General features: G+C 45.7%; 1 protein-coding gene across 2 annotated transcripts in view; it reads left to right on the top strand.

The window, feature by feature from the left end:
* BTD (biotinidase) overlaps window positions 1–14,777 on the top strand; it is a 19,972-nt gene extending 5,195 nt beyond the window's left edge. For both annotated transcript variants that reach the window (XM_006770182.2, XM_006770181.2), the window contains exons 2-4: window positions 8,543–8,807; window positions 12,210–12,359; window positions 13,314–14,777. In XM_006770182.2, the coding sequence (XP_006770245.1) occupies window positions 8,559–8,807; window positions 12,210–12,359; window positions 13,314–14,483 (1,569 nt within the window). In that variant the 5' untranslated portion in view covers window positions 8,543–8,558 and the 3' untranslated portion in view covers window positions 14,484–14,777. The remainder of the gene's footprint in view (window positions 1–8,542; window positions 8,808–12,209; window positions 12,360–13,313) is intronic.
* The last annotated feature ends 9,422 nt before the right edge of the window (window positions 14,778–24,199 follow it).

Below are 24,199 nucleotides of genomic sequence, written 5' to 3'. Positions count from 1 at the left end.
TAAAAAATGTGATGAACAGCATAAACTGGTGAATATAATAGAATCAGGGGCATAGAAAGGGAGTGAACTGACAATTCTCAGAGGGAAGGGGGTGTGGGAGGTGTGGGAAGAGACTGGACAAAAATCGAACACCTATGGATGAGGACAATGGAGGTGGGTAACGTGATGGGGTGGGGTGGGAACCGGGTGGAGAGGAGCTATGGGGAGAAAAAAGAGGAACAACTGTAATAATCTGAACAATAAAGACTTTTAAAAAAAAGAAAGAAAGAAAGCATAATGCTTTTTAATATATATGCACCCAAGTAGGGAGCACTGAAATGTATAAAACAACTACTCACAGAACTAAACGGAGAAACAGATCAAAACACAATCATAGTTGGAGACCTTAATACTCCATTGATAGCTTTAGACATACCAACAAAACAGAAAATCAATAAAGAACTATCAGCCTTAAATGAAACTCTAGATCAAATGGACATAATTGACATTTACAGAACCTTTCATCCCAGAACATAAGATTATACAGTCTTCTCCAGTGCACATAGTTGGGTTACAAAACTAGCATCAACAAATTCAAGAAGATTGAAATTATACCAAGCATATTCTCTGTCCACAAAGCCTTGAAACTAGAAATCAACTGTAAAAAGGAAGTAATTAAACCCATAAATATGTGGAGATTAAATAACATACTACTAAAAATAACTGAGTCAAAGAAGAAACAAAAGATGAGATAAAAAAAATATATGGAGACAGCCTCATCTGAGCTGTCCTTTCCTGGACTCAACTGCTTAATGGAAGAATAATTTTCTTGCAGCTGTAGAACTCCTCGTGGCTTGATTCTTTAAGGACAGCAGGAAGGAAAGGGTCTAATAGACTACCTACCAGCTACTCCTGTTTTATTTTTTTTAAATCAGGAACTTTATTTAAACAGATGTTACTGCTGTAACAAGCGGTTCTACAGAGACATTCCTGTCAAGGCAGAGATAAGCTCTGCGTCCTTTAACTGACCTGGATCAAATTTGGGAGTGAGGTGGGGGATTTCTCCGCCCTAGTATAAATACTTTGCTGCTCATTTTCACTAGAGATGGTGGAAACACTGAAATCTGCCCACATTGTACCAACCCTAGTGGAGAGGCATGGGGGAAATGAAGGTGATGGTTTAGATGCAGGTTTTTCTTTGATGTGAGGGAAAGATAGGAGTCAGAATGTAGGTTCTACATGCCTTTATCCTCCAGCCCAGTGGTCCTCCAAGTGTGACCCGAGGCCAGGAGCATCAGCCTCAGCTTCACCTGGGAATATGTTAGAAAATGCATCTTCCCAGGCCCTACCCCAGACCTGCTGAATCATAATGTCTGGGCATGAGGATCCAGGGACCTGATGTTCACGCCCTCCACCAGTGTCAAGCCTGCATTTGAGAAGCCCTGCTCTGGTTTGACCACCTGGAATTTCCCCTAGGATTGCCACTTCGAATTTCTGTAATTCTGCCAGCTGCGTTGAAGACTCCATGGTGGTCTTTGAAGGTTAGACTGATAAATGACCCCCGTTTTTCAACATGTGCTAGGAGGGTTGCACCAGGAGCCTGTCTCATCTGTTCTCACCAGTAATCAGTCCTGGAGCATTCTCTCACCATAAAGATAGGATTTTATCATCTGCTTTCACTGCTTTATGTGGCAGGAAGATAAAACGAGATGTCAGAAGGGCTTAAAGACAATAACATGTAACATACAAAATGCAATGTGGCATCAATATAGAATTTTGTCCCTCTAGCTCCCTTAACTTAGCCAGGTTTCCCCATGCACGTGCTGTCCGTAACAGTGTTGGGGGTTGCATCTCCTTGTACTCTAGCCACATCCTTGGGGTGCATGACTATAAGATAAGAAATCACAACAAATTTATGCAATAGGTCCTGGGAATGTGGCAAATAGAAAACAGCTTTTATGAGATGTGAATCTTTGAAAGTCAAATGTTTTCTGTTTGTTTTGTTTGTTTGTTTTCACTGTAAAGAGATAGCTGACATATTAGAAAGGAGGGGAAAAGCCATCCATTTATTGTTTAAGAATCCCTCTGCTATTGTGGTTCTTGGATTAATGACACTCAGTTTGTCCACGGGGTGGCAGTAGCAAACCTATAGAATCCGTCTCAGCTGGGGCTTTTTTTTTCTGTCTGCACAAAATGAAAAAGAGCCTTCTTACATTCAACACCTGGGCATTTCAGGGGAAGGTTTTGTTTGACTTAAGTTATGAAGATAATTTCCCACTTGAGAAAAGAAGGATGACATGTTTAATGAAGTTCAAGAGTCATGATCCCTTGACTGCTCATTTAGTGCTCTAAGACAACTTACTCTAGCCAACAGAGCAGAAACAGGCCTGAAGACAAAGGCCCAGTCCAAAGTTATACTTCTGCATATCACTCTTTTTTTCTCCAAGATAAATAAATAGCTGGAATTTTTAAAAAGGTGAAATCACAAGTTACCAGTTTAACTGAGAGGCTTGGTAACTTGTTCACTGTTTCTTGTGAGTTCAACCTTAGAACTTTAACCTCATCATCAGTTGCCACTCACACTTGACATATCCCACTAAGACATCAAGAGTCTTGGTGGTGCCCTAACCGGTTTGGCTCCGTGGATAGAGCGTCGGCCTGCAGACTGAAAGGTCCCAGGTTCGATTCTGGTCAAGGGCATGTACCTTGGTTGTGGGCACATCCCCAGTAGGGGGTGTGCAGGAGGCAGTTGATCGATGTTTCTCTCATCAATGTTTCTAACTCTCTATCCCTCTCCCTTTCTCTCTGTATAAGGTCAATAAAATATATTTTAAAAAATGCAGGCTTGATGTGGGACTTGCATACCAACAGTGGTAAGGAGAGTCTCTGCTTCTTAAATAAAAAAAATTAAAAAAAGAGTCTTGGTGGTGGGTGGGTTTGCACAAAGCTCTTAAAGCAAGAACCATTGTGGGACTTCTTGTTCTAGGGGACAGTCATGGATTGTTGGGGTCCTGCCCCAGCAGGTCCAGGGGTTCCCAAAGGTGTGGACGGAGTCGGCGAAGAAGGAATGACATGGAGACAGCGTTCAGTTGATTAGCATAGCCAGGTTCTCTCTTTAGGTTCTCCAGCCAGATTCTGTAGCTAGGTTCTCCAGCCAGGTTCTGTCTTCATTCTCCTGTTACATCTGTATTTATACCAGTTGATTTTAATCCTATCCATTCTGTTCCAAAGGTTAGGGCATTTGTTATCTCCATTCCAAGGTCATTACTCTATTGTTCTGTTAAACTACAAGGAAGTAACTGAAGGAGATTATCTTGAGTAAAGATTATGTAGTTTAAGCATGATTGTTCGTAGTTAAAGTGATTAACTACCCGCCTGGCACTTAGTTAAGGGGTTTTACTGATTTATTCCCTTCCTTAGTCCTGTTAATCCCTAACTCCAGGGAAAAATCCCCACCTGGGGAAACAACCTTTCTTGGAGAGGTGACCTTGGTTAAAACACATACCGCTAAGTAGGGGAGCAAACATATTAAGAACAGTATGCCATATACGCCAGGTCCCTTGAAACATATGCTGTGCAGATTGTTCTTCCCTGCAGCGACTGTCAAGCAGCAAGGATGGACTGGCTTCCGGCAATGGATGAGTTCATGTCTAACACTGCCAGCAGGGAGAAGAAAACAAGAGGCTTTCTAGGAAATGAAAGATCTCTTTTGGGATTTCTTTCAATTCATTATGTAAATTCGAAGAGGATGGATATTATTTCTCCTCCTTATGTAAAAGGACTTGAACATGGAAATCACAAAATTCATGAAAATAGGTGTAGAACAGTGTTTTTCTTGGCTTCCTGTCTGACAGACATGGAAACATACACCCAGCTGATTACTAATGACTTACTCAGGCCTTGTCCCAGAGGATGTGACATTTCCTCTGCCGACTTTTCCTGCCTCCTTTCCCAAGGAAGGATCGTTACTCTCCCCAACAAGTAGAGTGACAAGTTCTTTTGTTAACAGGATCAATAGGTCTATATATAATCTTTAAATATATATCCCTGCCTCTGAAATTATCTTATTAAGAATACCTTAATAATAATTCTCTCATATTATTGCAAAAGGCACTATTGTACTAGAGTGGCTAGGAAGGAAACAGCTAATTATCAGGATGAGTCACTTAAGGTGGAAAGAAGCTCCTTGGGTGTAAAAATATCTGGTAATTCACATGTTACCAAATTTCTGAAAAATAGATTTCCATGTGATTTAGACTTTGCTTTTTGTTTTTTTTCCTTCTAGATCACAGAAACCTTCCTGGTTAGGATTAGTATTGGGGGGAATACTTTTCCATTCTGAAATGAGAAACAGAGGCCTCTGTAGGGCAGTTGAAAGATCAGGATGCTTGCTAAAGATGGCACTCCGGAAGATCTCTTCCCACCCATCAGGGATTTTCTGTCTGCCCCGTCTTTCCTCTTGGCACGCTGGAAGGTCTCCGGTTTTCACTCTGCAGGCAGGGGGAGGCCTGCGAAATTCTGAGCAGAGGGGCGTCATGACTGACTTTGGCTTTAACTGGATCTCACCTGTCCTTCTACTGAGATGAGAACAAAGAGGGCAGTGGCAGCTGCAGGGAGGTGTGTGGAGGCCAGGAGTGGCCCCCTGTTATTTCTCCCTCTGACTTCATTTTCTCCTGCCTTCCCCTGGTCCCTGGGCTCCAGCCAACTGTTCTCCTTGCTGTCTCTTGAACCTCCCCAGGAAGATTACACATGGGTTGACTGAGCCATTTGCTCCAAGTGGGACACTCTTCCCCAGGCATCCAAATGGCCTCCTCTCTCACCTTCTTCAGACATCACCTTCTCATTGAGGCCTTTCCCTGAACATACTGATTCTCATTCAAGCCAGGTCCTTCCTCCCGCTTCACTGTCTCTATTTGCCTTCTGCATTGGTCATCTGGCCCAGTAGATACTTATGTGATTGTGGTTGTCCGTCTTTCCATACATCCAGAGCAGGCGCTCCACGAGGAAAGGCGGGGCCTATTCACTGCTGTATCCCTGACACCTGCATCTGTATCTGGCACACCGTCGGGTGCCCCATGGATGTCAGACATGAGCCCTCCTGGCCCTGCTAGCAGTGGGACTCAGGGCATCTCACAGGCCGATGCCCCCATCCCAGAGCATGTCAAGCAGGGCATGGAAGCACCAGTCACCTCATGGTGCCTTCATGCTGGACCCTTCCAATGGAAGTTCAGTCTCACCTGTCAGGTGCCCTCCAATGCAAGGGGAGCACAGCTACCTGTATAGACAAGCAAATACTTCTAGCAACCATCTTGTTTATGGTCCAGGTCCTGGCCAGTCCTAAAGGTGGATCGGTTGCTTTCTCTCCAAGAACCTCATGACTTTCCAGAGCCCCTTTGTTCCCAGGAAGCCCCCACATCCCCAGCCCACTGTGCAGGCGTCATGAGCCAGCATCTGGCAACCACTGGAAACTGTCCATTCCAGTCCAACCTGCTGTGTTCTTCAGAAGAGTCCCCGCCTCGACCTTGTTTGGTTTTTCCTGAGACAGTCCTGTAGGGTCAAATAAAGAGGGGAAACCAGCATTTGCAAATTTGGTTAAAATGGCAGCGTTTGGCTATTTCCCCACTCTTCAGAAAGGCAAACTGTTATTCCTATTTTTATTGTAATTACTCATTCTCGCCTACCTCATTAAGCTTGCTTCTTTCAAGCATGAATACCTGGTTGAATCTGCATCACCCCTTATTATCACCCAACTCTGTTCACGCACAAATAAGTGCCACTTACTGCTCTCCTGCCTGGCTCCTTTTGCAAATAAGCTAGATTTTATTTTCTCAAGCTAGAGAGTAATGTGATATCTTGCTGTTTCCACAGTTTCCTTGTTTTGCTGGCTTGCAAGTCTGTGAGACTTCAACAAATGTTCCGTGTTCCCAGACCTGCGGTAACAGCTCTTAGTTGAGAAATGGGGCTGTTGTGAGCGCCACTCTTGGCCCCAGGGACTCCTGACTGCCTCCATCAGGCGCTGGTTCGAATGCCTTCTCACACACACACCCCAGCCTCAGTTTCCCCACTTCTTAGTGAGGCCATAGCCTCATACTTTAGAAATATTGTGTCTCTGACTTTGAAAATGTAAGTTTCCCCCCCAAAACCACTCCTCATTATCATCATTATGAAAGCAGAGATGGAATGGAAAATAGATTGTGAGACTTTAAAAATTATTCTTTGCTGGTCTTCAGAGGCAAAATTTAGATAAGAAAGCTTATCAATCATACTTTTGTTTCTACTCAAAATCCCGTGACTGCTCACTCAAAGGCCCCTTGTTCTGATCTTAAAACATTGTGGACAGTGTCCCAGATGAATGGCAACAAGTCCTGGGGTTTGGTATTTGGATGGTACATTTATTCCCTGGGGAAAGAAGCAACAGTGTGAGAGGGGGCAGGGTTGGGGGGCAGAATGCCTTATTTGGAGAAGTATTTGATTTTCTGAGGATAATAACTGAGCATCCCTAGTCCTTGTTCTGTTGCTGAAAATAATTATGTTTACTTTTGATTCTGGAACGTTTAAGAAGAAGAAAAAAAAGAAATTTGCAGCCTGGAGAATTTGGTTTTGAAATGCAAACACAGGCATTATGAGTCAAACTTGGGCAGGGCATCATTTTATTTTGAAAGAGCAGCAATATGATTCCTCGATTTGTCTTTGTTCTCTTTGTGTTTAACCCGGATTCCTGGGCAGTTGGTCAGCCCCAGCACATCTCCACAGAGCATGTGGCTGGGCCTTGGCACACCACTGGGTGAATCGAGCCCCGAGGGTGGGGCTCCAGCTGAGGCCAGGCTGATTTTCAAGGCAGAATTGGACTCTACACGCTAAAACACTTAATAACACATAATAGACAGTGTGGTGATTGGGGGGAGGGAGAGGGAGTTGGGGGAAGGGGAGGGAGGATAAATGGTGATGGACGGAGACCTGACTTAGGGTGGTGAACATACAATATAGTGTACAGATGATGTGTTGTGGAATTGTGCACCTGAAACCTGTATAATTTTGTTAACCAGTGTCACCCCAATAAAATCAATATAAAGGGGGGGGGATAAAATTTCCTTTTTTGGGGGGAAAAAAGGTACACAGAAGTGTTATTGTAAGTGACATAATTCATAATTTACTTTTAATCTCTTATGGTAGGAACTACAAAGCTGAGTTCACTTTTTAGAAAATTCTAGTTTATTTTCTAGAAAATTGCATTTTTGTCACTACAAAAGGTTTTTCTTTCCAAATGAGTATGCTTTCCAGCAAGAGTTTTAGAGTCACAGAGACAGAGCCTGAGAAGTGATGATGGGCAATGGCAATTGTCAGGTTCAAGGAGGAAAAGTCATGGTGTGGTTGGGAGACTTGTTATCTATATATATAAAAGCCTAAGTGAACGTTATGACCGGTTGACCAGTCGCTATGACGTGCACTGACCACCAGGGGACAGACGCTCAGTGCATGTGCTTCCCCCTGGTGGTCAGTATGCTCCCACAGCCAACCTCCCGTGGCCCTTCCCCCTCCCCAAGCCGGCTGGCTAGCCTCCCATGGCCCCTCCCCCCAGCCAGCTGGCCCCCACATTGGCCCTGATTGGGGGGCCAGCTGGCCAACCTCCCGCGATCCCACCGGCAGGCCAACCTCCTGTGGTCCCTTCCCCCTGCCGGCTGGTACCCCCCGATAGGCCTTGATCACCAGCCAGGCCGAAGGACCCGACCCGTGCTTCTAGTCCAGCCATGGGCAAACTACGGCCCGAAGGCCGGATTCGGCCCGTTTGAAATGAATAAAACTAAAAAAAAAAAAAAGACCGTACCCTTTTATGTAATGATGTTTACTTTGAATTTATATTAGTTCACACAGACACTCCATCCATGCTTTTGTTCCGGCCCTCCAGTCCAGTTTAAGAACCCATTGTGGCCCTCCAGTCAAAAAGGTTGCCCACCCCTGCTCTAGTCTATTCCTCACAGAGTCCATCCTGGCATTCGTGTGGAATTCAGCAGTTTCTCTGCACCAAGTAAAGAATGTGACGCTGAGTGAAGGGAGCCTTACCCTTCATACTCATTACTAACTAAAGCAATGCAGGGAGAATGTTAACCCACCCCGTTTTTACAATTAGGAAAGCCAAGCTGTGTTATCAGAATCACGACAGCCATAGCTGGTACGGGTGACTGACCTGTAGTATGCTTGTGTGTATACAGGGCAGGCTGTGGGATGTGGACTATGTCACAGAATCATGTGAAACAATCGGAATAATTATTGTTGCCCAAAACGTAAGTGTGCAGCCAGAGGAGAGATTAGTGACGCAGACACTGGGTCTGTTTTGGAAATGTTCTAAAGCCAGACCATTAACACAGCGAGCCGTTTTAAACACAGCTACGTGTTTGGAGAGAAACACATACCCTTTTATTAGGAACATGAAACAAACTCTTTGAGCGGCAGCGCCACGGCGGGTGAGGTTAATTGCGGGGAATTAATAAATCACAGTTGCAAAGCGAAGTTCCTGGCAGGATTCTTTATTCAGCTGTTTTCCCCGGGCCTCATTGCATTCCAGATTTACGGTCTCCATCATGTCTGGAGCCTGCAGTCCCCTCGCCCTGCTCCTCTGCGGCTGTTACGCGGTGGCCCTGGGAGCCCACACCGGGGAGCGCGATGTGGCGGAGGATGGCGACACTCAACAGTACGTGGCCGCGGTGTACGAGCACCATTTGATCTCGAGTCCAAACCCTCTAGCTCTCACCAGCCGCAAGCAGGCCTTGGAGCTGATGAACCAGAACCTGGACATCTATGAGCAGCAAGTGATGACTGCAGCCCAAAAGGCAAGAGCCTCAGCTTGTCTCCCAGAACCAGGGGAGTTGCCCTTCAGCCCTGGGTCAGGGGTTCCTGCAGCCCCTCTGCAAAGATGGCTGAAGCTGAGCTGAGGCAGAAAGTAGGCGAGAGTGTGGCTGCTCAGAGAGTGGTCCGTGGACCAGCGGCAGCAGCAGCCCTTCCGAGCCTGTGGGGCATGCAGAATGTGGGCCCTGTCCCAGACCTGCTGAATCAGACCTACATGTTAGCAAGATCCCTGGGCGATGCTTTTCACTGCAAGTCTCAGAAGCCAGGGCTGGGTCCCTGGCCTGGAATGTGGCTGAGTGGAGGAATCAATCGGCCGGTTTTAAACAAGTGTGGGTGCCTCGGTCCCCGCCTGCAGAGTTGGATGGGCTATGGGCTGGTGGGCTGGGCCTTGGGATTTTTAAGGCTTCCCAGGGGATTCTGATGTGCAGGAAATCTGAAAACCACCCGGCACAGTGGCGTGTCCTGCCTTCTGGGGCATTCTGAGTTGCCCTGAAATAGGAGGTATCCACAGAACTGCTGTTTGCTGCCTTTATATGATTTGGGGTTTATTTCTGGTCTCAGGGCCAGACCGTGAACAGTCCTGAGAACTCAGTGCAGACAGAACTGAGCCCCGAGGCACAAAGGGAGCTCGGTGCCAGCCTTTGTGGAGGCTTCCTGCTTGGCCCACGCTGCCAGCGCCTGCCAGGAAGGGTGGGGCAGAGGGAAATGTCGGTGCCAGATGTTACTGTAAGAAAATGCCCTGATGGGAAACCCATAACCGAAGGGAAGTTTGGGGTTTAACCCTGTTGGTGGGGTGGGAAGCCCAGCTGCTGGAGGAAGCCCTGTTCCGCCCCCACGTGAGAAGAACGTCCCTGTGTCTGTGAGTTTAGGGGACAGGCCAGTCATGCCAACAGGTCCTGCCCCAGACGATCCCTGTCTCGGGTCAGGGTGGACAGGACTGCCTGGACAGCACTCTGTGACTACGTTGAAAAATTCTAGCCTACAAGGCACGTGAGTGCGCAAACTCACACACACACACACCTAATGTTGGAAGGGAGCTTAGAGACCTGGTGCAACTTCTTCTGATGGGTGACACTCCTCTCTATTGTTCCCAACCTGACATCCGGTTTCTCCTTAAACATCCTACATGGCCCAGAGCTCCCATCCCACAGGTGGGGATGAAAAGGAGTCCAGCTTGGAGATATTAGGCTGGTCAGTCTCCTGGGTTGGCAACCGTAATTCCTCAGGAGTTCTTGATCTCATTGAGTTATCAGAAAGTTGCTCAAGTCACTTGTCAGGAATGCTACCTACTTCCTAAACGGTCCTACAGAGGACTGGTAATACATCAGACCCAACATTCTGCCCCAGCTCAGGTTTGGTTCTGCTTCTCATTCCTGGCAGATGTGTACTCAGGACATCCAACTCAATTTTAATATTAATCTAATATCTATACATAACTTCAATGTCATTTTCCATTAAAAAATCATCTAATACTCTCAAAGTTTTGTTTTTACTAAAGGAAGTCAAGTATAATTTTCAAGAAGTTAAAACCATGAGTCATATAAATACAGAATGAACATGTGTCAAAGCTCTTCTTGAACTCATTAAGTTAGTAAGGAACTAGTAAGATGATAAAGCTGGTTTAACCGAGAATAGTGTGTGTCAGTCAGATGAATGTGGTCGTGAATTTGTCAATAGATAACAAAACTAGCCACTGTCCTGCGGGGCAGTCAAATTGTGGTCTTTAGTGTAACGTTTTATTAAATAGCAAAGTCAAACAGTGGTACATTCACTGGAGAAACAGTCTTTGTGTGAGGTGAATTAGTGCCCTAGTGTATCTTGGAACGGCTTATATTCTTCCTCTTGCTTTATTTCCAAGTTTGCGAAAATGTTCCCTTACATTTATCTCATACTCTGCTGCAGGAGTGTCCATTGGTGTAATTTTTCTGGAAAGCTACTTGGCAATGTATGTTAAGAACATACAACTTCTCCTACCCTTGACATAGTAATTTCACCTACAATCAAAGATCCAATAAAAGAAATAATCAGAGATCCAATCAAAGATTTGTGTACAACACTCATTATTCATGAAGTGTTTTGAACACCCTGTATGCAGATGGTCATTACTGTTTTCTTTTTATCACCAAAATTGGTAACAATTCAACCTTTCAATAATAGAGAATAGACTTGTGGTGTCCTCTTAAATTAAATGTGGCCATTACAAATGATATTTTTAAGGTATCTTTGTAGTCTTGATGTTTTATGTAATGAGAAAGTCAAGATGGAAAACTCATACTTATCTCAATTAGACACACACAGAGAATGAAAATAGCCAGCATATTAACAATAAGTATCTTTATGTCACAGGATTGTGAATTCTTACTTTATATTTTCTGTCTTCCAAGTTTCCTAATGTTAAACTTTTGAATATTTTATAACCAGAAAAAAAATGTATAAAGAAAGTTTTCAGTGCATTCCAGAAATAAGTGACTCATACAGCCCATTATTTTTGATTATTCATGCCTCCTCTGCCTTCCTCCCCCCGTTCACTTTGGGGCAATATCCCGGGCTTGACATTTGAAACCACGGAAGCGGAGAATAGCAGAAGCATGAGGCCCTGGTACTGAGCTGAGGGCTGTCCAGCTGGTTTGGGTTTCGTAGGTTGCTGCAGGCATCAAGGGAGCCCAGGTGTCTCCAGCTGTGGGAAAAGGCTTGTAGTGTGGTCAGGATTCCGCAGGGAGCCTCCTCATGCCCACTTGGAAAGTTGCAAGTCCTTGTTTCTATACTGAAATCAACATGCTTGACTCTTACCCACCAGCCCCGTGGGTCGCAGCCTTGGCTGCACGTTAGAGTCACCTGGGAACATTGAAACAAATGCTGTTGCCAGGACCCCATCCATAATCAATCGAAGCAGACTTCAGTGTGGGCCCCAGCATCACCCCCACACCGGAGTCTTTTTAAGAAGCTCTCCATCTGATTTCAGTGCACAACAAAGGTTAAAAACTCCTGGACGGGAGCTACCACATCTGTGAATGAGCCCAATAATTATGGCCTTCTGTAGTTGGCCCCATCTCCTACTGCATCGCCAAGGACTCCAAACCCCTAACTGTTTGCTTGTCAAACCCCTGCTCCCTTCAACCCTCCTTCCCTGGACATGCCCCCAGGTACATGGTTGTTCCCAGAGGACTTTGTCTTTGTTCCCTCAGAATTCAGCTAAGTGAGACAGCTCCCCCAAGACTAAGATCCCTGATGAGAGTTCAGCCACTGCTTTGTAACCTCTGGGTCCTGCCTGGGATACAGCAATTGCTTGATGGCTGTCAGATGAATGAACGAACGAATGAATGAATGAAGTGGTATTTTCCATGATCTGATAACATGCTGTATACTTGAATGTTTTTGACTTACAGGGTGTACAGATTATAGTGTTTCCAGAAGATGGCATTCATGGATTCAACTTTACAAGAGCATCCATTTACCCATTTTTGGACTTCATGCCGTCTCCCCCATTGGTCAGGTGGAACCCATGCCTGGAGCCCCACCGATTCAATGACACGGAGGTGTGTGAGTGTCCCAGCCGTCCTCTCAGTCGGTCAAAGGCATCCAGAAATGAACCGAGCTAGGGGCCAAGAGCCAAGACACGTGAAATGAGACTGAAAGGAGACCCTAGGATCCTAAAAAATGAAACCCAAACTCCCCAAACTTCATGTGCCACACATTCATCCTGTTAAAGAATGTCAGATATCACGAGCCATTTACTCATCTATGGATCGTTCTGTTTATCAGTTATGCAAGAAATACACGAATATATGCTTATAGAGCAAATAAAGAAATGAAAGCCAGCCTTCACTACACCACACCCTCATCCTACTTTCCTTCCACGAGAAACTGCCATCAACAATTTGATGTGCATCCAACTTTATCTGTTCTCTTCTATGCATTTTATAATTGATTTCCTTTTTTTAACCTGCTATATGCTTATTCTTTTTTAACTCTTGCTATTATAAACAGTGTCTCAATGAATATCCTTGTACACATATTTTTGTAAACATTTCTAAGTTTTTCTGAAAGGTGAGAGTCCTAGAAATGGAATTTCTCAGCAGAAAGATAGGCACAGTTTTAATTGTTTCAAAGATTTTTATTTCACTTTACATCCCCAGTAACAGTGTATGAGTGCCTGTTTTCCCACCTTTTGGTCCATGTAAGACAGAATAATCTTTGGAATTTCTGCCAATCTTACGAAGGTAAAAAAAAAACCTCATTATTTTAATTTGCATTTCCTTAGTACTAATAAGGCTGAACGTGTGTTGGCCATTTGTATTTGTTCTTCTCTGAGGTCTTCTTAGCCTTTGTACAATTTTAGTAGTGGTTGCTTTTTATTGATTTATGATAGCTCTTTACATATTATGGACACAATACAGGTACTTTTCTATTTTAAAATTATATGGCCAAAGGCAGAATGTTAAAAAATCCATTTACTTATACATTCGTTTATACCTTATTTCCCCCTCCAGGTACTCCAGCGCCTGAGCTGTATGGCCATCCAGGGAGGGATGTTCCTGGTGGCCAACCTCGGGACGAAGCAGCCTTGTCATAGCAGCGACCCAGGGTGCCCACGGGATGGAAGATACCAGTTTAACACGAACGTCGTGTTCAGCAGTAACGGAACCCTCTTAGACCGCTACCGCAAGTACAACCTCTACTTTGAGGCAGCTTTTGATACCCCTCCCCAGGTGGACCACATTATCTTCGATACCCCGTTTGCTGGCAAGTTTGGCATCTTTACCTGCTTTGATATATTGTTCTTCCGCCCGGCCATCGAGCTCCTCCGAGACCCCGAGGTGAAGCACATCGTGTTTCCGGCCGCCTGGATGAACCAGCTCCCGCTCTTGGCAGCCATTCAGATTCAGAGTGCTTTCGCCAGAGCCTTCGGTGTCAACTTGCTGGCTGCTAACATCCACCAGCCGTCTCTGGGGATGACTGGAAGTGGCATACACACGCCTCTGAAGTCCGTCTGGCACCATGACACGGAAAACTTCACAGGTCACCTTATCATTGCCCAGGTAGCCACAAACCCACAGGGTCTCGGTACAGAGAATGCCACAGAGGAAATGGACCCATTCCATAGCAGGTTTTTAAAACTCTTGGCGGGCGATCCGTACTGTGAGAAGGATTCTCAGGAAGTCCATTGTGATGGAGCCCCTAGGTGGAACATGAATGCCCCTCCCGTGTTTCACGCTGAGATGATGTATGACAATTTCACCCTGGTCCCGGTGTGGGACAAGGAGGGCCACCTGCGAGTCTGTGCGAACGGCCTCTGCTGCCATTTACTTTACCAGAGGCCCACTGTGTCCGAAGAGCTGTACGCCCTCGGCGTCTTCGATGGCCTCCACACCGTGCATGGCACTTACTATGTTCAAGTGTGCGCCCTGGTCAAGTGTGGGGGTCTCGGCTTTGAGACCTGTGGGCAGGAGATCACAGAGGCCACGGGGTTGTTTGAGTTCCACCTGTGGGGTAACTTCAGTACTTCCTATATCTTTCCTCTGTTTCTGACCTCAGGGATGACCCTAGAAGCCCCTGACCAGCTGGGCTGGGAGAATGACCACTACTTTCTGAGGAAGAGTGGACTGTCCTCGGGCCTGGTGACGGCAGCCCTCTATGGGCGGCTGTATGAGAGGGACTAGGAAAGTAAGGGCTGGGCTCTGGCTACCGCTTAGACAGCCCTGAACTTGTACAGGCCATGGCTCACAGCACTGGGACCACCTCTACCCATCCTGGGAGCTGGGGGAAGAAACAGGGGAGGCAGATTCCCCCAGCGTCTCTTCCTCTTCCATGAAAATTATTGAGCCTTTTTTTTTGTGTGTATTTTCTACCCACATTTATCTTTTCCAAGCCACATCTTCCTCCAGCAAATCTCTCCTTACACAGTTGGCGTTGAGAGTTAAACAAAATAAATGCTGGTTTATAATGTACACGTCTACAAGGCAGTGGGGAGTGTGTGTGTGTTTCCCCGTTCTTACTGTTCAGTGACACCCAGGGCATACAAGCATTTCACAGGCCTCAAACATTTTCTTAGGGAAGAAACAAATTCCCAAAGAAAGCAAAAGCTGCGTTAGAAAAGGCTGCCCTGGGCCCTCTTTCCATTCTGGCGGCCAAAATTCTATCCAGATGAAATGCTAACACCAGAGCCACCACAAGGATGGATTTTGAAGCAGCCTTTAAAAACAGAAGGGAAGTTTCTCTCACATCTGCCTTTCTGACCGTAAAGGGAAGGTGTCTGGCGGGACTCACAGTAACTGGAAGAAAGAGTGCAGTGCCCCAGAGAGAGGGGGGCTGGAAAAAGTGCTGAAGAAAGGGCAGCAGTAGGAAGGTGTGAGTAATCAGATTCTTTCTGCACAACGTGTCTCACCCAGGGATTCCAGGGCCCTTAATAAATCACGCTAGCTTTGGGCAAGAGCCCTGCCGTTGCCCAACATGCAGGATGGAATAAGGCTGGTAGAACTCAATCCTCCCCCACCCCCAACCCCCCACTGCCTTCCATTAGCAGGGAGACACTGTACCTCTTGCAGTGAAGTTGCCAGAACTGCCAGAACTCCCACTTTAGCATTCATTTATTGAATCACTCAGCAGGTGTTTGGGGGAGCCCCACCAGGTACAGAGCAGGGACCTCCCACATTTTAGTTCCAGAGGCCAAACCACTGTATTCAGTGTGTGAAGACATTGTTAGGCCACTTGTTTCTGTATTATTTGTATCTGACATTTCAAAGTCAATCTGACTCTATGCCTAGTAACTGTTTCCAATCATTTTTAAAGTGGAAAACGGATCATTTTAAAAGATGGATAATTAGCTGCCTGTGGTTTGCCTCTTGTGTTGTAGCTATTTAGTTATATTCCCCTTTTTAAATTAGGTTTTAGAAAACAGTCTGTGCCTATGCACAATTATATAAGGTAAAATATGACAATTCTTCCTCACCCTCCTGCAGCGCCCCGGCCTTTGTCCAGCTTTTAGGCAGGAAAATAGCATAGATCCTAGAGTCAGACCGGCCGGGTTTACTGTCCTGGCCTCACTGTTTACTCGCCACCACACAGACCTTGGACCATCTATTTAAACCTCCTAATACCCCAGTTCTCTCATCGGGGGACCGCGCGTTGAATAGTCAGTGTGGGAAGAAGCGAAGTCCCTGCTGACTTCTGACTCACTGCTAGTCCCACAAAGGCCTGGAATGAGTCACAGCTTCAGGGAATGAGCAGGAACAGCTCAGATTCCTGAGGAAGCCCTGGGAAATCCCCCTGGAGCCGGAGCGGGACCTCTCCCACCAGACAACAGAGCTGGCCTGCCTCTCTGGTGCAGGGCTGAGCTGGCGGGAGCATGTGGCTCCGGCTGTGGCTGGCTGCCACCCACTTAGCAACCCTGCCCCAAACCCCAGGGAACAGAAAGTATCTTAAAAATGCATATTGTTGCTTTAAGCCAAGATGATTCAGATCGGTCTGAGAGAGACCAGTCCCAAATACAGACTCGGTGGAACCTCTTCAGCCAATAACCATTTATGACTGTCCTGCTAGATGCACATCCCGCCCTTCGGAGCAGAGCACTAGGACTTTTCCCGAGCTACTTCCTATGCACGATTCAGAACAAATTGTCCATGAAGTAGAAACGAGGAGGAACGAAGTAACGGTGGTAAAACAAAATGATTGTTTACAATGAAAAGAAGCAGATGGCAGAACAAAGTAGAGGATGGGAAAATGAGTAAAATCATTTTCAGGGAAAAAAATATACACCTATGACTAATGGTTGTGATATGCTTTTGTCAACTGTGATCCTGAAATTCAGGAAACAAATGGCAATCTTGACGATAACACAGAGGCAGGAAATGAAATGTATTTTTGGTCAAATCAGACTTGGGGAAGTGGCTTGGTCCATGTGGTTTCTCATGTAGGTGCAGCTGGGCCAGTCTGTGGTTTTCCTCGCAGAGGAAGTGAGACACAAATGAGCTGTATGCACACGGGACTTAAAAAGGCCGGTTCCTAGAGAAGGCACACCACACCCTGCTTGCAGGCTGTCCAGTCCTAGCATCTACCCAGCGCCCCAGGGGAGAGCCTGCCTGCAGCCACTGCTGAGGGAAACCCACCTGGGCCACCTCTGACCCACAGGTGGCCCAGTTCAGTACTTGTGGCCACTGCATGTGACTCAAGAGCAGCCAGTCAGAGTGCTGGCCTGGCCCAGAGGCCCTGCTCAGAGAGCGACAAGGGTGAGTCAGCCACTTGGATTTGCAATGAAATTCCGAAATGCCATTAAACACCCACTAAATGAAGCAACGTCTTCTCAACCAAGTGGATTTATGTATTGCAAACCTTTTTAAAAAGTTGTGATAGTGTGCAATGTTGTGCAAAAAGGCCCAGATTGAAACCAAATGCTGATATGACAGGAAGATGTGTGAGCAGAACTGGACACCTTAGTCTTCACTGCCAAGTCTCCTTCCTTGACTGAGTTGCTGATTCCTACATAACAGTTACCCCAAACTTAGTGGCTTAAAACAATCATGAACATGAGTGATTCATAGTGTCTGTGGGTCAGGCGTCTGGGAGTGGATTAGCTGGGTGGTTCTGGCTCAAGGCCTCTCATGGGGCTGCATTCAGCTGAAGGCTTTCCTGGAGTTGGAGGATGTTTTGGTAATTCTGTCCCCCAAAAAGAAATGAAGCCTGAACCCCCAGGACCTCGGAATGTAATCTTATTTGGAAATAAGGTCTTTGAAGATGGGACTCAGATGAGGTCATACCAGAGTAGGGCAACCCCTCCGTCCAGTATGACTGGTGTCCTTCGAAGAAGAGAAGACAGGCACACCTCAGGCAGTCACCCACCAGCCCAGTGTGATGTAGACTAGGGGTTCTCACGGGGTGGTGCTAAGCCAGCAGCACCAGAAGCTCCTGGGAACTTATTAGAAGTACAAATTCTTGGGCTCCACTCCAGACTTGCTGAATCAGAAACTTGGGGGGTGGGGCCCAGCCATCTGTGTTTTAAGAAGTCGTCCAGGTGACCCTGGTCATGCTGTGCATCTCCCAAAGCAGGTGCACATCTCCCAAAGCAGGTGCGCAGGCCTTAGTCGTCAGTGACTCACACTAGTTCTCTGAAACAGGCAAGTGTGCCCATTTTACAGAAGAGGAAACCGAGGTTTGCCAGGGAAGTGCCTTGCCCAAGGCTAAACAGCACCCCAGTAACAGTTAGAAGGTGGAATTCCCACACCAGGAACAATGCACAGCTGGAGTTCCCAGATTACTAACCCAGAACTCTCATCTCTCCTCCTCTCCTTGTATTAGTTTTTAACCCATTATTACCCTTTCTGCATGACATTGTGTCATCCAAATAGATTGCTCTACTGTTTTGTTTAACCAAAGACATATTAGTAGGAAAATATAATTTGTAATTAAATAAACCTGCCCTTCATCTGGTTCTGAGTAATTCTGAAAGTTCATGGAAGGCTTCCTGCGAAAGTAGAAAGCTTATTGAACCAGGGAGTTTATTGGCAGTTATTTTAAGAATAATCCCTTTATTAATAATTCCAGTGTGAGAACTGGCAGTGACATGCTCTTGACATCTTTTAATCTGGGGCTTCAACATTTGAATAACATATGTAGATGGTTGCTTGTTTTTATGCTAACTGGATGTGTCTATTTCAAACCTTCTATTGCATTGAATCCTTCATACAAGCCCGATGATTCATTTTAAGTGTTTACAATTTCTGAAATATTAGCATCTGATTTAGGCAGAATCACATCTTTGATGCTATGCCCTTTAACTTCAGGACTTGGTTTGTAGTTTATCTTCTGAATCCCGAGTCTATTGCCATAGGATCCTGATGTGTTAGCTAGAGATAGCACTACACTAAAGCAGACACACCACCTTTCTCATTTCCACACTAAATATACCTACAGGAAGTATAAATGATCAGCACTCTATGTTTTCTCTGAGGACTGGAATGTGATGGTTGAAATTCATATCACTGATCTGGAAAACAATTGCAGGGTTCTAAAGCAATTCCTGAATAATCGAAGAAAGATAAGGTTACGTACAGGTGGTTTTAAAATAAGATCTGGGCATTCTAGTTCTTTAAAAATTGATTCATCAATGGATATCTTACAACTCACATAAAATCAGGTGCTAAATTAAGCATTAGCTCCGTGTAAATTACTGTGCTAGAAAGCAGGAGTGTGCAAAGTCACATAAGAAAATATTGTAAACTTTAGGGAGACTTATTATCTGGTGCTCATATAAACACAGGATTGAAACACACACACACACACACACACACATACGCCATCCAAAACAAATCAGTGACGGATGTTCCTGACAGATTGCATTTTCCAAAAATGGCTGCAACGATATTTCCAGCCCCATTTGCTGCTCCAGAACTTTGCTAGTCCCCATCAAGATGTGAGGTCTGTGCCTCTTCCTTTGACCTTGGGCAGGACTCTGTGACTGCCTCAATGACCAGAATACAGCAGACAGGACACTGTGTGACTTCCACAGCTGGGTCATGATCAACAGTACCGCTTCTGTTGGCTCTCTCTTGGGTCTTCACCATTGACACCCAAACACCACACTCTGAGGAAACACAGGCTAAAATCGAGTCCCCCAACCTCCTCAGCCCAGTGGCGCTCCCTGCTGAAAGCTGAGGGATTGATTCCTCTTGGAAGCAGGTCCCACAGTCCCCCCTGAACCGACTACCCTACCTGAGGCCTGCAGAGCAGAGGCAAGGCTCCCCGACCCTGCAGGGCCCAAAGCGCATATTCGTGAGTGATTGCTGTTGCTGTAAGCCATTAAGTGTGGAGGTAGTTTGTTATGCAGCAAATGAGAGCCAGACTGATTTACATCAACCATAGAAGTTGTCATAGTTGAAGAATTAAAAAAGGCCAGGGTGGCCACACTGTGTGGCAAGTCTTGAAGCCAGAAGGGAGGCAGGGCCTGGCCTGCCCAGGCTGTGGTGGGAGTGTGGATTTATATGGGAACTGTTGCAGCTGGGAAGGAGCAAGGGGTACCAGCCCTACACCAGACCCCCAGCCCAGGGTTCCAGAGCTGGGAAGAGAAGTCCCCATAACTTCAGGTAGTAAAATACAGCGGAGAGTGTGGCTGAGTGACAGGAGGCTCTGGAGACCCAGGAGTTCCATTTAAAGGACCAGCGCACGAACTTACCTGGACTCTCAGCACCAGGTGGCACTGGGGGACCCAGACACATACCGGGGTGAACTGGATTGTCTGGCATCACAGCAGGAACTCGGGGGGCAGCTTTCTCCCAGACGGGTGCTTACCGGGGTCACTGTTCCTGTGCTAGAACCTCCCCTGTCGCAGGGCTCACTGGCAGCCATTTCCAAGTCTCCATCACCGTGGCCCACACTGTTTGCTCTGCCCTGGTGATTCCCGGAGGCCCTGCCCCATCCAATTTGCAGTCCCACCCAACCTGTTTGCAGCAGCTTGGCCTGTCCTAGTTCAGGCTTCAGACTTTGGTAAAATCTCTCAAACAAGCTGCAGCTGGTGACAGTGTGCTCCAAACCTATCAATAAAAGGCCCAGACTAGGCACTAGTACCAGCCTGCCTTGCTTCACAGCTGGGCCTTGCTTCCTGCACAGCAGCTCTCCCACTCTAGTCCCAGCTGGTCCTCACAGCCCATTGGCCTGGAGGTCAACTCCTCCCAGAGACACCAACAGCAAGCAAGGCTCAACTACAAGACTGTGCACTCAGCCCACACAGGGGCGCACCTAGAGTGCCCAGCTCAGGTGACTGGGGAGGCTGGGCCACAGGGCCCTACAGAACCACCTGCTACACAAGGCCATTTTACCAATGCCAGGAGACAGAGTAGATCTACTTAGTACATAAAAACAAATGCAAGGAAGCAGCCAAAATGTGGAGACAAAGAAACATGTCACAAATGAAAGAAACCTCAAGTGTACCAACATTTCCATTATGGAGGAAATGAGAGGGCAAGATATTGAAAACTTACTTGAAGACATAATGACAGAAAACTTCCCCTAGCTGGTGAAAAGAAATAGACTTACAAGTCCAGGAAGGACAGAGAGTCCCAAACAAGAGGAACCCAAAGAGGCCAGACCAAGACACATCATAATTAAAATGCCAAGGGTTAAAGACAGAGAGAATCTTAAAAACAGCAAGAGAAAAGTATTTAGTTACCTACAAGGGAATGCCCATACGACTGTCAGCTGATTTCTCAACAGAAATTTCTCAACAGAAGTATTCAAAGTGATGAATAGCAATGACTTATAACCAAGATTACCCAGCAAAGTTCTCATTTAGCATTGAGGGTCAGATAAAGAGCTTCACAAACAAGAAAAAGCCAGAAGAGTTCATCATCACCAAACCAGTATTATATGAAATGTTGAAGATTATTATCGAAGAAGAAGAAGGAGGAGGAGGAGAAAGGATGAAAAATATGAACAATAAAATGGCAACAAATACATAACTATCAACAATAGAATCTAAAAATATAAATAAATGAACAAAAAATCTAATGAACAAAATAAACTGGTGAAGAAAACAGAATTAGAGGCATGGAACAGACTGACGAATCTCAAAGGGAAAGGGGTGGGAGGGGGGATGGGTGGAAAGAGATTAACCAAATATCTTCCAGATCTTAACTATGGGCACAGACAGTAGGATGGTGAAGGCTGGGGTGAGGTGGGAACCGGGTGGAGGCGGGGCAATGGGGGAAAAAGGGGGAACATCTGTAATACTCTCAGCAATAAAGATTACAAAATAAATAAAAGTTAAAAAAAAAGTAATTTTAAAAATTTATACTAAATAAGTAAATACCAATTTAAAAAGATGACCTGTGGAAGGGCAATTATGGGTCAAAGAAATATAGAGGCAAAGATATAGTAAGAGCCATTATTCTGGCATTATAAATGAACTTGTAAAGGATGAAGAATCTCACTGTTTTGCAATTAACTGCCCCCTCCTCCCCCTGTATTCTATGGTCCTCTGTAAAATTCTGTTTCAGACCTTTCCTAGGGAGGGGCAATATATGTTGAATATGTAACATGGACATATGTCACCATATTTGTTCTTGCCAAGCAGTGCAACAAATAAATAAATAAAACAAGAAATTAAATAACATTTTAAAACATGAGCTTGAGAGTCTGGGCAACAGGCCGTGCTTCCTCCTAACTTGCTGGGAGTCCATGGGCACCTTCCTTCCCTCTGCAGGCCTCAATCCCTGTCTCTGTGAGATGATTTCAGCTCAAACACCTTTGGAGCAGCTCATTCCTTTCCCTCAGTTCTTTCTAATAGTAAATAAGGAAGCAAACAGCAACCACACAGACAGGGAAGCGCTTTTTATAGAACACTGTAAAACAAAGACTTCATGTGTAACATGAATCATCTCTCCCCCAGGCTGGAGGCTCCTCTCCCTTCCCACCTCATTGGTTGAATGTTTTGATTTTCATAATCAGTGTTGTGATGATCTGTTGCTAAGTAACGGGACCACTCTGAAACTCAATGACTTGAAATAACCACGTTAGCCGGCTCCTGAGTCTGTGGGTGGGTCAGGAATGGGGGAAGGGCACACTTGTGCGGCTTGGCTCGTCCAGCTGCAGTGGCTGGGCTGCAGGACCCACTTCAGAGACGGTTTCCCCACTCCCATGCCTGGCACACTACAGGCTCTGCTGGGCCTCTCCACGTGGCCCTCCAGCACGATGGTCCAGAACAGTCAGACTTCAAAGAGGACATCTGAGGGTTCCCAGAGAATGTGACAGGAGACAGGAGGGGGAAGCTGCCAGCTCCAGATGGCTGGGGCCAGAGATGGGCACAGTGGCACTTCTGCCATATACTATTAGTAAAGTTGCTACAGAGCCCACCTATAGTTTATGGGAGGAAACATAGACCCCACCCATTGGTGGGAGGAGTGTAAAAGAATCAGTGGGCTAATTAAAAAAAAAAACCCCACTGTTTTTTTTTTAAATATATTTTATTGATTTTTTACAGAGAGGAAGGGAGAGAGATAGTCAGAAACATCGATGAGAGAGAAACATTGATCAGCCGCCTCCTGCACATCCCCGACTGGGGATGTGCTCACAACCCAGGCACATGCCCTTGACCGGAATCGAACCTGGGACCTTTCAGTCTGCAGGCCGACGCTCCATCCACTGAGCCAAACCGGTTTCGGCAAAAAACCCACTATGTTTTAATTGATATCAGAGAGGAAGGGAGAGGAGAGATAGAAACATCAGTGATGAAAGAGAATCATCGATCAGCTGCCTTCTGCAAGCCCCTCACTGGGGACCAAGCCTGCAACCAGGCATGTGCCCTGAGAATCGAACTGTGGTTGATGGGTTGATGTTCAACCACTGAGCCACGCCTGCTGGTCCTGTGGTCTAATTTTAATTCTAACTCAAAGTAAGCTGCTATATTGATATCAATTTATACTTATTGAGTGCTTCCTATTGCCCGGCCTAGTGACTCATGTAATCTTTTCAATAACTATGAGTTATCTTTATTATTTCCATTTTACAGATGAGGAAGCTAAGACACAGAAGCTAAACAACTGGCCCAAGGCCACTCAGCTTTATATGAGCCAGGTTTTGAATGCAGGCAGTGTGTACATGCATAGCTTTTTGATCACTTACTGTGTGTCACTCCCTTTCCTCTGAACACTTTGAGGGCATCGACTCATCTCATCTTCACCGAGACCATGGAATGGTCCTATCTGCATGTGACAGGGTTGACGAGAGCTCAGAGAGGTTGTGCAACTTGCCAAAAGTCACCCAGGTGGACGCCACGGCTCTGCTGCCTTCCACTAATCACGTGGGGCTCAATGTATTTGTCCTCGTGTCCAGTTCTCCCTCAGGTGGCGAATTCCACTGGGGATGAGACTGAGCCACTTTCTCGGCACCTGGAATGTTCTCAGTAAGTGCCTGAGTCGAGGTTATAAGGTTGAGGGCATCTTCAACATGAAGAAGGCATTAAACACCATGTGTATTTATTACTTTGTATTTATGTAGATATGTTGACATGGAAAAATATTTATAGAATGGCAAGTAAAAAAGCAAGCTATAAATACAATATATAATATAACCCCATTTAGAAAATATGGCTCCTGTTCAGTTATGGATTTTGAAAAATAAGATCACTTTTAGTGTTTGTGATCTCAGTGGTAAAATGATGGATGGCTTTGTTTTACCCTTTTTGCTTATCTTTCTAAATTTTTACTATAAAGTTTTAGTTTGTAATAAGAAAAATGTCACTGAATGTTCAATGTGAAATTGACACATGCCTTTTTTTTTTACTTTATAGTAACTTTTCTCAAATTTAATACCATAAGCAAATATTGACTTTTAAACAAAACTGAATTTTTCCATAGATCTCCCTTGAAATGTAGCATCTACCCTGGTAAAT

Source organism: Myotis davidii, unplaced genomic scaffold (genome assembly GCF_000327345.1).
Source record: "Myotis davidii unplaced genomic scaffold, ASM32734v1 scaffold962, whole genome shotgun sequence".
NCBI classification, from domain to species: domain Eukaryota; kingdom Metazoa; phylum Chordata; class Mammalia; order Chiroptera; family Vespertilionidae; genus Myotis; species Myotis davidii.
This window is presented reverse-complemented; position numbering and strand designations above follow the sequence as displayed.